At 33.8% G+C, this 14,084-nt stretch overlaps 1 protein-coding gene across 5 annotated transcripts in view; it reads right to left on the bottom strand.

The window, feature by feature from the left end:
• LOC121418996 (5'-3' exoribonuclease 2-like) overlaps nt 1-14,084 on the bottom strand; it is a 67,467-nt gene that overhangs the window by 20,823 nt on the left and 32,560 nt on the right. For all 5 annotated transcript variants that reach the window (XM_041613249.1, XM_041613250.1, XM_041613252.1 and 2 more), the window contains one exon: nt 2,495-2,528. In XM_041613249.1, the coding sequence (XP_041469183.1) occupies nt 2,495-2,528 (34 nt within the window). The remainder of the gene's footprint in view (nt 1-2,494; nt 2,529-14,084) is intronic.

The raw sequence follows: 14,084 nt of genomic DNA, 5'->3' as shown, positions 1-14,084 counted from the left end.
GATGGGTAAATCACAGAAGGTACCAAAAAAAATGGCTGTGATTGGTAAAACAGCAGTATCAATGAATGTTACAAGGAATCAATATCTGGAAGAGAAATTCAAATCTATCAATTAATTATTCTAAATAAAGACCCAAATCAGACAAGACATAAAAATCGAGGTAGGAATTATTTGAAATTAGAATTTCTTTACATACAAGATTTTTTTACTTAGCTGAATAATTTTGGGGACAGACACCCGAGTATTTGCTGCAGTGCACAACATTCTGGGGTAACATTATACAAAATAATATGTAAAACTTTTCTTAAGTTGTATCACCATTATCAATATAAAAAAGTAATTTACAGCATTTGGGACAAAACTTTTATGTTCTTAATCAACCAGTTTTGGTGCATATGAGATCTCTGAAGCAAAAGGCATATTAGAGCATTTATACACTACTTAATAGCAATCAGTAACTTAATATCAAATTTGATAACATAGACCTTAATTAAGAAAAAAAAAACTTTCTTATTGCTTGTTCAATTTCTTAAAATCTTTCACCACTCATGTTTTTATTTTTCTTCTTTCGTTCTAAAGTAGGATTGCTCTATATGTACTATCCAATGTTTCCTTTTGACACTAATGAAATGACAGGACATTAAGAATCACACATCACATTGTACTTAATGATGAGAATTGTAAAGCCTGTTTAAAGCTTAAATAATTTCTAATAACATGAATTACGTTGGACTAAAATTCTTACATTTCTAATTTTACAACTTGGTCATTATATCAGATTTGTACTCTTTTTGTGATGTTATTTCCTTAAAGAGGCCCTTCAAATACTTAAATGGCAGATTTGCTAGTCATTGAATATGAAAAAAAAAATACATACAAAGAATGTATTTAAACTTTCCATCTCATTCCATGCTAAAGAGGTGATTACATATAAAAAAAAATGAGCAAACAAATTTTGAGCCCTGAATGATAGTAGACATTTCAATTGTACACTTAACTCTATTTCTATCAGATTTAGAATCACACTTCTCACAATTTTTTGTTTTATCATATAATCTTTTCATTCTCTCATTTCTCATTCTCAATCACTGTATCGAAACGTGAAGTTGGATGATTTCCATATTTACCAAACCTGAATACAGGCTCTAAGGAAATCTCAGTGTTACGTGCAAATGTTGGTGAAATGAAAGGGCATTATGAAATTCTATCTGAGATCACATCTTGATTGTTTGGTTTTCTACATTTAACAACAGATGACCATGATTATTACAAGGTTATGGGCTAATCACCAGTCTTGAATAACAACATAGGATAAAGTTTTATAACTACCAGGGAAATCTGTGACAGAGATTGTTTACATTGTGAATATACAAGCAAAAGCACATTGGCTTTATTTAAGAAAGAGACATTGGGCAAGCCTACTAATATTGACCTTTTTGGCTTGGTCCTTCATTTTGAAGGGTAGTTTTCCTACTTGGAAGAAATTCTGTGACATGGCAAAGTACAGATGCTGCTCTGTTTAAAACATCTGGAGATTTTATTACCTCAGAACTACTGTAAAATCAAATCATATTGCTGAGAATCATAAAACACAATATTTTTCATTAAAGGACAAGTCCACCCCAACAAAAACTTGATTTGAATAAAAAGAGAAAAATTCAACAAGCATAACACTGAAAATTTCATCAAAATCGGATGTAAAATAAGAAAGTTATGACATTTCAAAGTTTCACTTCATTTCACAAAAACAGTTATATGAACGAGCCAGCTACATCCAAATGAGAGAGTCGATGATGTCATTCACTCACTATTTCTTTTGTTTTTTATTGTTTGAAATATGAAATATTTTTATTTTCTCGTCATTGTCATGTGAAATGAAGTTTCATTCCTCCCTGAACACGTGGAATTCCATTATTTTAACATTTTGTGCTTCAGGCAAGGAGGTCCCAATCATCAAATTCGTAAAAATTGAAATATTGTATAATTCAAACAATAAAAAACAAAAGAAATAGTGAGATTGACATCATCAACTCTCTCATTTGGATGTAACTGGCTCGTTCATATAACTATTTTGTTGAAAATAAGCGAAACTTTGAAATGTCATAACTTTCTTATTTTACATCCGATTTTGATGAAATCTTCAGCATTGTGCTTGTCTGATTTTTCTCTATTGATTCAAAGCAACATTTTTCTGAGGTGGACTTGACCTTTAATTCAAAGGTTCAGGTATGTTCTATCAATGCTACCCTCTTAATAAAATGAAAACTGGAATAAGATTGAAATAATAAACCCTACAGGTAACCTTTACTGGCATTAACAGAACAAAACCCTCCTTTTGGGCAGCAGACCATCATTGACCAACTTTTATGGGGGAAAGATAGGGGAAAAATGTAAAGGAAATAGCAAAGGGTGAAAAAAAATAGAGAGAAAAAGAAAAATAATTTTGAACCTATGTAAGTAGGCAACAAAGTAGGGTATAATGTATGAGTCTTACCTGTTATATGATTGTCCTCCTTGATTGTAGCCTCCTGAATATACAGAATATACAGAAAGTGAGAAGAGAAGGGGAGAAAGCAAGAGACAGGAAGAGAGATAGGGAAAAGAGAAAGAAGGAAGCAAGGATATATATGGACAAAGAAGACAGAGAGAGAGGAAAAAAGATAAAGATAGAGAGAGTGAGAAAAGGAAAAATTGTTACACATATACATTCTCCAAATAAGAAAAAAAAAAGTTATTGACTGTTGCTCAAATTCAGAAAATAAAAAGGACATAAATATCTCACCCCCTCCTTTCGTAATTATTTACATCTTCACCAACACAAAATATCAATGTGTGACTGCCTGTTTTTCACATTTCTTCACCTACAAGGTGCTACAAGGTAAAACTCGATCTTAACACCAAAAATGTACACGTATATGATGTGGTATGAAATATTGGCATGCTAAGTTGCTAACTGTACAGAAATACAATCAGCACCATATTTGGTGGATGAAAAAAAAAAACATTCCTTAAAAAAAATCATGTCATATACTTCTTGTTTTTATGTTATAAGGGAGCTTAAAGAGAAATGCCAGTAGTTGCAGTAAACACTGGTTTCATGAGAAAGTCTGTAAAACCAGGCTTAATTGTCAGAATATCATCGAGGATCTAGATCTGGTACAGTTACATAAACTGAACTTTTTGAAATCTTGAAATCTACGCTGAAAAACGTTCACACTGAAGATTACCAACACAGATAGGCACACGTGGGACAGTGTACTATTATTATTGCTGGAATAAAGACCCGACGGAAGTGACCGAATCCGCGCTTATTTTGCTCATTTCTCAGTAAGTACACAATTTCTCCCAGAATCCGTTGGCATATATTTTTTATTCATACAAACAGACACTTGGGTGGTCATTATATTAGATTCTGTAAAAGGTCATTTTGAGATCGTTACCAAAACTGGAATTTATCTTTAATATCTTTAATCCATGATGCAGATTCTTCTGATTTCGGGAAATCAGCCTTACTGTTCTGATGAGAACACAACATTGAAGGGGTACTCCAGGCTAAAAATGATATGATTTATCTACAACATGTAATGTCAGACAAACAAAACACTGCAAATTTCAGCAAAATCGGTAACGAAATAACAAAGTAACATTTTTAAAGCTTTGCATTATTTTGGTAACAAAGTTCTATGCATGTCCTCATAATTATGCAATTAAAAGCTGATGATGTCATGTCCCCACTTAATATATTATATTTTACTACATATTTATAATCAAAGTTTGTCCAATGAGAATGGAAAAAAATGTATTGACAACTGATTTAATGCAAAAGATTTGTCATTGCTGCAACTTTACAAGGGAAACATAGTTAAACACATATACATGTATAAAAGTATCAAATGATTATGATTTTATGTAATAATATAATAATAAAGTGGAAAGTGGGGTTAATGACATGAGCACACCTAATCAGTAACCATGATATCCATAGAACTGTTAAAAAATATTCCTAAACATTGAATTTCAATAACTTCATTTGTTATCAGTTTATGATGAAATTTTAGGTGTCTTTCTCACTGAATTGAATCTTATTTAGACATAATTATTTCCTGCCCAGAGTACCCTTATAAGTGAGAGAATACTTTGCATTATGGGCTAGGTAATGAAATCTAAATCTTTTATCACTGAAGTGGAGGGGGTGGGGCATTGCATTTTTTTTTTAATTTCAAACTGTATACAATAGTAAATGTACAATTATGTGACCAATATACACATTGACTTTTTTTTTCTATCACTAAGTCTAACCTCACCGCCACATGTACCCCAATCAAAGGGGATTAATGCTATGACTAATTTGAAGGGAAACCCAGGATGGGGAGGGAGAGGGTACAATGACGTGGCTTTGCAGACAGCAAAAAGTTTGCCTTCAAATACTCTGTGAATACAGTTAAAAACCACATCAGAATAGAAGAATCAGAGGTCATTACCACTCGTCTAATAACAATAGGCATCTATTATCCATCACTCAATATAACCGTCTAGCTCCTAGGGCTTTGCAATACAATTATTGGGAGTAAGGACAGTTTCTCTTACTGTCTTACTGATTTTGGAAAGCATTTTTATTTCATTTTTATTTATTTTATTTCATCTATTTCATTTATTTATACATTAATCTATTTTTATATATATATATATATATATATATATATATACATACATATATATATATATATATATTTATTTATTTATTTATTCACTAATTTTTTTGGAGGGGGAGGGGCTGAATAATTGCTTTTAATCAGGGCAGATTTCATTGTATTTCATACAATAGGGGCAAGATTTCATCTCATTTAATTCATTCCTTACATCTGTGTGGTTTATAATCAATCTACCATTTTATTAAAAAAATATTAAAAAAACAAATGCCCTTTCCTAACTCCAATTCATAATTGCAATATCTTGTTTGGCAGATGTTTGTATGTTGGTCTATACTTACCGATAACTATTAAATACAATAATAAAAAATAAATAAAAAATACAATAATTATGCTGAACAATATATTTGATGTCATTTCTTTCAGTTTACAATCCTTCAACATTTTGCACTTTCCTATTCCATCTCTTCTCTCAATCTCTCTCTCTCTGTCTCTCTCTCTATTTCTCACTCTCCCTCTCTCTTTCCCCTTCTGCAGATAGCAAAGCCCCTATAACTTTCTCTTTAGATGGCTGATACAGGCAGTTGCATGTAGCCTACCACCACCTACCACCCTACAATCACCACCACCAGCACCCGACCCCTACCCTCATTCCCCATACCATCATCACCAATCTGTTTACCCCTCTCCACTCCAAACAAAGGTTGCTAATTACAAGGGTTTGGTTCTGCCCCCTCCCCCCATTCAGGATAGGGGGCTTCCATGGGATCAGTCCATTCATGACATGGGGGTGGGAGCAAACACTACCACCCATCAATCAACTTGACTGACAGGTTGACTAACTCTTCTCAGTTCCTCTTCACATCTCTGTAGATACTAGATAGACGTGTCATCATAGGCTAGTCTATGGGACTATATCCCTAGTCTAGTGTTCCACTGAAGAGGTACATGTAGCAAGTGTAATTTTCTTGATTATTGCCCCAATCATTCACTTGTCTCATTGTTGTCTGAATTCATGTACACAATGGGCAAAAACAACAAAAACCCTCATTTTACACGTCATTGCTTGGAACATCAAGTGAAACCACATTAAAGGGGTTATCGAACTGATTATCATTTTTTGTTAACGTTCAATTGTAATGTATTACTTTAACTATTCCATGACGAAAGTGAAGGCATCTACCCTGTCAAAAAAAGTTAATAAACAGCTTGAATAGAATACAGTAAGATTTTGTTCAATTCCAAATCCACTTTCAAAGAAAAGAAATGCCTCCGGAAGACATTGGAATATAATTTCATCGTGTTTAAATCATTGTGGAACCAACAAAATATTACCAAAGAAAAACAGATTTCTATGTAAAGAACTAAATTGGCAAGACAGAATCAAAGTAAATGATCAAGTGCTTAATTTTCTGTTTTTATATAAGCCAATCTCAGGAAATTAAATGATGTGAAGAGGGTTGTCTAATTTTGCAAGAAATTGAAAAAAATAATTGAAAAAACAATTTCAAAGAAATTAATACAAATCCTACAATTTCTTCATTTCATTTGCCTATAGAAATAGAGATGAAGAAAATTATATCATTATGTGGGTGCCTGTGGCTACCAGATAAAACAACGATTTTCTGAACAAATAAAATAGATTTCATAAAACACTTAAAAACATAAGTACGTGATGAAGAGAGGAAAGGTAATTACAGAAGCTAATCGAAAGGAATACTTCAAATTGAGATTATTCTATGAGAGAAAGGCAAGAAACTTGAAGAAAATGCTGCTAAATGCTAACTTCTAGTAGAAAGAGTTCTCAACATCCAGTCATTAATACAGTTATGTGACGTCACAGAAATCCTTCATAATAACAATAATGATAATAACAACTCTTCATAAAGCACTATATTCATTTTAATTTAATACTCAAGGGCAATGCACAAGTACCTTATTTACTACTTACTGGTAAAAAAAGTCATTGAAATATTAGATTATTAAGAAATATCAGGTTTGGGAAAGAAAAATCATAGAAGAACCTGCAAATATATAACTTGTAAATAGAAAAAACATTTTAGACTTTGAACAATTTTGAAGTTACAATCACTTAATGGATTTTACATTATTACAAATTATATCATATATGATGCAGTGATCAAAAAAGAAAGAAAGTCTAATGCAGTTTTATTCTTTATCAAGACTTTGCCTAAACCTAAAAGTCAAACCTGTATGCTTCGTGAAATTTGACGACAAAACTTCTTTCATAAATGATATGGACTGTTTGAAGTAATTTATCAGTATAATATTATTCTAATAGGTAACACTGTGCACATATCCTGTCATATCACCACTTTGAAAAATACTGCTCTGTTTGGGAATACATTCCTTCCTAGTTTTTGGTATAATGTTCCATTTCTAAAAATTAACTCTAAAAAAATTTGCCTAACTATACCAATCACACCAATTATCACTGGCAGAACAGACATTCAGAATTTCTGGTATTCTGCCTAACTCTAATAAACTGATTTCATGGAATGCTTTTCTTCCACCATCCAACCTTCTGAATTCACTTCCTACTACAATGGTAACAGTTATTATAATTAATGATAATAAATATTCATTTTTATTACCAATTTAGGTGAAAATGAACAGTTAGAGATACGATTTAAAAGGAAGGTAGCAAGGGATTGCAAGATAAAAAAAAAACTCAGGAAAAAAATAACTGAAAGAAAGCTGAGAGATGGAACAGGGCAATACAAGGATGTGAAGGAGCATGAAATAAATGAAAAAGAGAGACAGAAAGAGAGAGAGGGGGTGGGGGAGAAGAAAAGAAGTGAAAGAGAAGCAAAATCAAGGAACTGTCTAAGGGGTGAGAGAAAAGTTAGAAAAGGAAAGTGGGAGGAGATTTAGGCCTAAAGATGAGTAACTGATGACAGAGAAAACAAAAATTTTGATACAATAAAGTAAATAAACAAGTAACAAAAAGAAAATGAGATTAAATGAGAGAAAATAGGTAACCAGAAAATAGTGTGAGGGATGAGAGGGGAATTGGAGGATAAACAAGAGTAGGAAAGGGGAAAATAAGGAAAGCAAAAAATAATATGAATAAATGGATAGAAAAGAGATTAAAGGAAAATCAGTGAGGGGGAAATGAAGAGAATATATCAAGACAGATGGTAATATTGTGCATACCACCCAGCCTTCTTTTGAACCTTCTATTGAAATGACAAGGATCCTTAACCAACGAGGATGGCCCTCGTCTGATCTAAAGAGAAGAATGAAATCAACAGGGTGTTTGGACGCAAGCATACTCTATCATCCTGGCAAGTTATTGTTGTCAGTTGAGGGACTAATGTGGAAACAATGGGTGCTTCACACCTGCGAAGGGGCCCCCGATGGGGATCCAAGGGCCCTTGAAGGGCGAGATGGGGAAGGGAAGCTGGGCGGGAACAATGGGCTAGAAATAATGGTGCTATGCATGGGAAGGGGGCAGGTCTTGGAGGCATTATCTAATTGGTCTGATTTGCTGTATCATGTCAAAACTTCCAATACAACATATCATCATCCTGAAATGTTTCAACTCACAATTCGCATTTCATGAAAATTATCAACAAGAAGACCAAACTTATTCACAGAATGCACCTGTTTTGACAAAACTCAGCATAAACAGACAATATTTGTATCAAGACTGCATACCGGTCGCCTTGATAGCGTATCTATTCTTAAGATAACAACAGTCAAAGCCTATCCGCACAGATGTGACCAAAGGGGGGGGGTATGTCCCCTCTTCATTATTCTAAGGGAGATTGTCCCTCTAACTTATATAATATGGGCAGGATTTTTTAAAGCTAAAATGATAAATTCAAACCAATCTCGTAATATTTCAATTGATTTTGATGGTTAAATTTCACCTTTTCCATAATTTTTCCACAAAAATGTTGAACTCTCTTGCATAACATAAATCATTCTTCTTTTAACTCTTTGAACAGTTTTGGGGCAGTGAACTTTGGTGTCCTGCCCCCCTTCTTACATACAACATTAAATCATTGTTCTTGATGATTACCACTTTTCTTACTCATCAACAAATTTTGTATTCAGGTTTATATTGAAAGCTCCAGCGCTTGATGCTGTATAATGTAGAAAATTATATTAGTAACTGAAGTAATATTCTCATTCCAACCAAGATGTATTCATTGCAAAATGGATTGCATTAGGAGCATTCATTCTATGATCTGCTTTACCAGCAATGGTAACTGATATATGTCTTAGAGATATAGATTAATCATAAATCAATTGTAAAACACTCATATATAGCAGAAGGAATTAGTTTTGATTGTCTTTCAAAATAATCAATGCCCTGGAACATGGCTTTACTTCAAGATGAAAAAGATATGTTAATCATACATTTACTTTCTTCAACTGTAAAAATGTTCTCCATATGTTCAGGAAGAAAATGGCAAAAGTTATTCAATCATTAATCAGGGCTATTTTTTCATTATCTCTAGCATTCTTCATACTCCAACACTAAATTAAGAGTTGTTCAGGGACACGAACAGGGGTAATCTATCACTCCAATAACACAAATATGCCCTGCTTGGAGTGTATTGGTAGGAAATGATTTGATCAAATGCAGTTTCTATTCACAATGAGCATCATTAATCCTTACTCAAGTAGGCAGAATAAACAGAACTTGAGAGAATAAATCTACTTGCGATTGTCTAGCACTTCAAATCAAAGCTTGTCCATGAATCTTCTCCACATTGGGAGAGGCAAGGAGTCCAGCTCATAAGGGTATCTTAACCATCCTTTGATTCTGTCTTTTTTTTCCATATCCCTGATACTGTTAGTTGCTATGGTCTTGGCAACGAGAGATGGAAAGGGGGAGCAATTTGGGGTGACCCCTTCATGAAAAGTACAGGGTGAAAATAAGACCGAGGAAGGTTGGGTCGTTGCACTATCAACTGTTTTTTGCACATGCATGTCAGCATTCCTGCGGAGGAAGAAGAGGCGATTGAAGAGGCACTTTGGACTGATTGACAAGTTTCTCCCAATCCCTTGGGCAAACCTCCTTCCCCTTTCAGGCCCCCTTATTTTCTTACATTCAGATCTCTCACTGTCTAGCAGTTGACTTGGGTCTGGACGTAGCGGGGCATTGGGCTGGGTTCTCTAACTGACCACCATTGCACTTTGATGACCAGTCAATGGTCAGAGAATGAGAATCAAGATGGACATGGGATCATAAGATGGATGTTAAACCCTGGTGTTTGCAGACAACTTGAGTGTAACAATCAAGCCCTAAATTTTCCACAGGAATGTCCACAGTGCAGGACAAACTGCTTCAATTCCTCTTTTTAGCTACCTGGTGTTTACATACCCAAACAATGAGACAAACAATACAACCCATCATGAGTGTCCCCCTTTTAAATAATTGCCATTGCTTTCTTCTACTTCAACAAAGGGACACAAACCAAAGCCATCGAAAAAAACAGTGTCCCCTCTAACCAAAGCACACAAACATACAACCAGCTATTAGAGTGAAAGCACTAGGCCACAAAAATAGCTAATCTGTACTCAGCAGAGGCCTTCTATGGCACAGTGTGTTTCAACTTGGTGGGATATTGGCCATCGTCTCAATAGGGTAAAACTTTCACTAATAGATGAGCGAGACATAGTTTAAATACGCTGTAGACAGGAAGGTTTTACTCTGCGTGCAGTAACAAAACAAAAACAAACACAGGATGGTTGATGTGTATCCAATCTTCTCTTGCTTTGACCTGACTGGCGTCTTTATCCTAGAGACCATTTAGAGCATCTTTCTGTCTTTTGGACATATTAAGAAACAGTTGCATTTCCCAAAAACATTTGGAAAACAAAAAGTGTTTTTGTATTTATGCCATTGCCTACAGACTGCTTGTCTCCAGTTGAGTTTGACTTCTTTAAAAAGCAAGCCATACAAAAAAGAAAACATTCTCTGGTAATCCCATTTCACCATTTAATATCTTTGACGGTGGTCAAATGAAAACCGACAATTAGTCACCCACACATCCAGATAAGATTTACAGGAACAATTGGCTCTTTATAAGCTCCAAAATGGACACTGTAATATCTGATAAGAATGGAAACAAACTTGCACCAATACCATTTTCCTAGCAAGTACATGACAGTATATCTAAATTTAGATTGTCACTATAACTAAAATAGGCAATCATGAAACTAAAATTTTATTTCTCATTTCTTCCTTTAAAGGTCAAGTCCACCTCAGAACAATGTTGATTTGAACCAATAGAGAAAAATCAGACAAGCACAATGCTGAAAATTTCATCAAAATCGGATATAAAATAAGAAAGTTATGACATTCCAAACTTTCGCTTATTTTTTAACAAAACTGTTATATGAACGAGCCAGTACACATCCAAATGGGAGAGTCGATGACGTCAATCTCACTATTTCTTTTAATTTTTATTGTATGAATTATACAATTTTTCAATTTTTATGAATTTGTCGATTAGGACCTCTTTGCCTGAAGCACAAAATGTTAAAATAATGGAATTCCATGGCCAGTATTCTGAAGTCGGGTTTAACTTAAACTCAGGTTTAAAATTGTGGTTTAAGTATGGGGAGCCAATTGTTACATAAATCCCTAACATTAGAGATATCATATTTCAGCTCATTCGGCTCTCAAATCATTCATAATTGTCTAGGAAGTATATATAGATTATTGTCTTCACTATCGATGAATCAAGAAAGAGCACAGTAAACATAAGTTTTTAAACAAGTGGAATGCCTCTGGCCGTCTCACCTGCATCACACGGTTCAATATAGCAGCAGTGCTCACTTTGAATACTACTCTAACTCGCACAAGATGTTCAGTGATACATGGTTACTCTTATTTCCCTTTTTAATGAACTAGACCAATAAACTTACAGAGATATGATGATTATTCAACAAAAAACCCCAACATGGCCATGGTCAAGTTCATTGACCTTACATGACCTTGACCTTGATCATGTGACCTGAAACTCGAACAGGATGTTCAGTGATACTTGATTACTCTTATGTACATGTTTCATGAATCAGATCCATAAACTTTCAAAGTTATGATGGTAATTCAACAGATACACCCAATTCGGCCAAAGTTCATTGACCTTTGACCTTGGTCATGTGACCTGAAGCGCGCACAGGATGTTCAGTGATACTTGATTACTCTAATGTCCAAGTTTAATGAACTAGACCAATAAACTTTCAAAGTTATGATGGTAATTCAACAGATACCCCTGATTCGGCCAAAGTTCATTGACCCTAAATGACCTTTGACCTTAATCATGAGACCTGAAACTTGAACAAAATTTTCAGTGATGCTTGATTACTATTATGTCCAAGTTTCATGAATCAGATCCATAAACTTTCAAAGTTATGATGGGAATTCAACAGATATCCCCAATTCGGCCAAAGTTCATTGACCCTAAATGACCTTTGACCTTGGTCATGTGACGTGAAACTCATGCAGGATGTTCAGTGATACTTGATTAACCTTATGTCCAAGTTTCATGAACTATGTCCATATATTTTCTAAGTTATGATGACATTTCAAAAACTTAACCTCAGGTTAAGATTTCGATGTTGATTCCTCCAACATGGTCTAAGTTCATTGACCCTAAATGACCTTTGACCTTGGTCATGTGACATGAAACTCTAATAGGATGTTCAGTAATACTTGATTAACCTTATGGCCAAGTTTTATTAACTAGGTCCATATACTTTCTAAGTTATGACGTCATTTCAAAAACTTAACCTCAGGTTAAGATTTGATGTTGACGCCGCCGCCGCCGTCAGAAAAGCGGCGCCTATAGTCTCACTTTGCTTCGCAGGTGAGACAAAAATTGATACTTTTGGCTCCCCATACTTAAACCACAACTTTAAACCTGAGTTTAAGTTAAACCTGACTTCAGAATACGGGCCCATGTGTTCAAGGAGGAATGAAACTTCATTTCACATGACAATGACGAGTATATAAAAATATTTCATATAACAAAATACAGAAGAAAAAGTGATGTCATCAGTTCCTCATTTGCATACCGACCGAGATGTGCATATAACTGTTTTGTGAAATGAAGCAAAACTTTGAAATGCCATAACTTTCTTATTTTACATCCGATTTTGATGAAATTTTCAGTGTCATGCTTGTTGAATTTTTCTCTTTTTATTCAAATCAAGTTTTTGTTGGGGTGGACTTGTCCTTTAAGTACAAAATTTCTCTTGTGCATGAACAATGTTTATTTAGTTTCCTCTTTCTTTTTTTCAAGCTGACATTGTGTAAAACTAACCCTTAATTAAACAATATTTATATGATAGTTTCCATTTATTAGTATCTAATTCACTGATAATTCTACATCATTAATAAATCCCTATTAATATATTTTTAAACGACTGCACTGCTTAAAATTAGTTTGTTAAAAATATCTGTGTGAGCTATCACTACTCTCCACTCAGCTCATATTGACTTGTAACAAGTTTTTTATTACTTAATTGAATATGATTTATGTATTAAAAGACTAAGCAAGAAATACATATAAAGGTACAAGAAAGTAATTGCAAAAACAATTACTTCATGAGAAAGCTTTTAAAACCATCAATAATTACCACAATATTATCATAGATCTAGATCTGGTACATTGAAATCAACTCATCTTTGTGAAATCATGAAATCTAGCTGAAAACTGAAATTCTGATAACTAACACCAAAGAATATGTGGGATCACAGTGTATTAAAAATGCTTTGAAAAATACATGATATTTTAAGGAATTTTGTGGTTATTTTGCTCATTTCTCAGCAATTACACAATTTTTTTTCCAGAGCCAATTAGCAAATATTTTATACATGCAAACACTTGGGGGTCATTTTATTGGGTTCTGTTCAAACTCACTTTCAGGTTGTTACCACCACTGGTATTTATCTTTAAAGAGATCTGGAAGTGAAAATAAATTATCCAACATTATTTCCAAGAGGCTTAAAGTTTTCTCTGTTATGTTTATTTTTCTCATTTATGATCACATCACAAAAAATATAGAAATATGACGTGTCCAAAGGACACAGATGCCCCTGCGTAATGCGATCAGAAATCAATTCAATATAATTGAACTCAATATCGTGCAGAAACCAGTATGAATATATAATGAACAAATTTAGACCTTTGAACCAACTCGAATATATGAGCTGTGACCTTTGACCTGTGGACTCCAAATTCGAAATACATGTACCTACACACCTAATTATTTTTTACCTGTTGAATATTTCATAAGTTAACATGTGGAAACCAACTCGCATATTTTAATGAGCTTTGACCAACAGACTCTGAATTCGAACTTAACTTCTATGAAATGTTATTGATGTAGTGAATCTTTTCAACAAACACTGCTCTATATCTATTTTATTTTCTACTTTTTGGTATG

The sequence above is a fragment of the Lytechinus variegatus genome, chromosome 7, assembly GCF_018143015.1.
Source record: "Lytechinus variegatus isolate NC3 chromosome 7, Lvar_3.0, whole genome shotgun sequence".
Taxonomy (NCBI): Eukaryota; Metazoa; Echinodermata; class Echinoidea; order Temnopleuroida; family Toxopneustidae; genus Lytechinus; species Lytechinus variegatus.
Note: the sequence above shows the minus strand (reverse complement) of the source record. Positions and strands in the feature narration are given on the sequence as shown.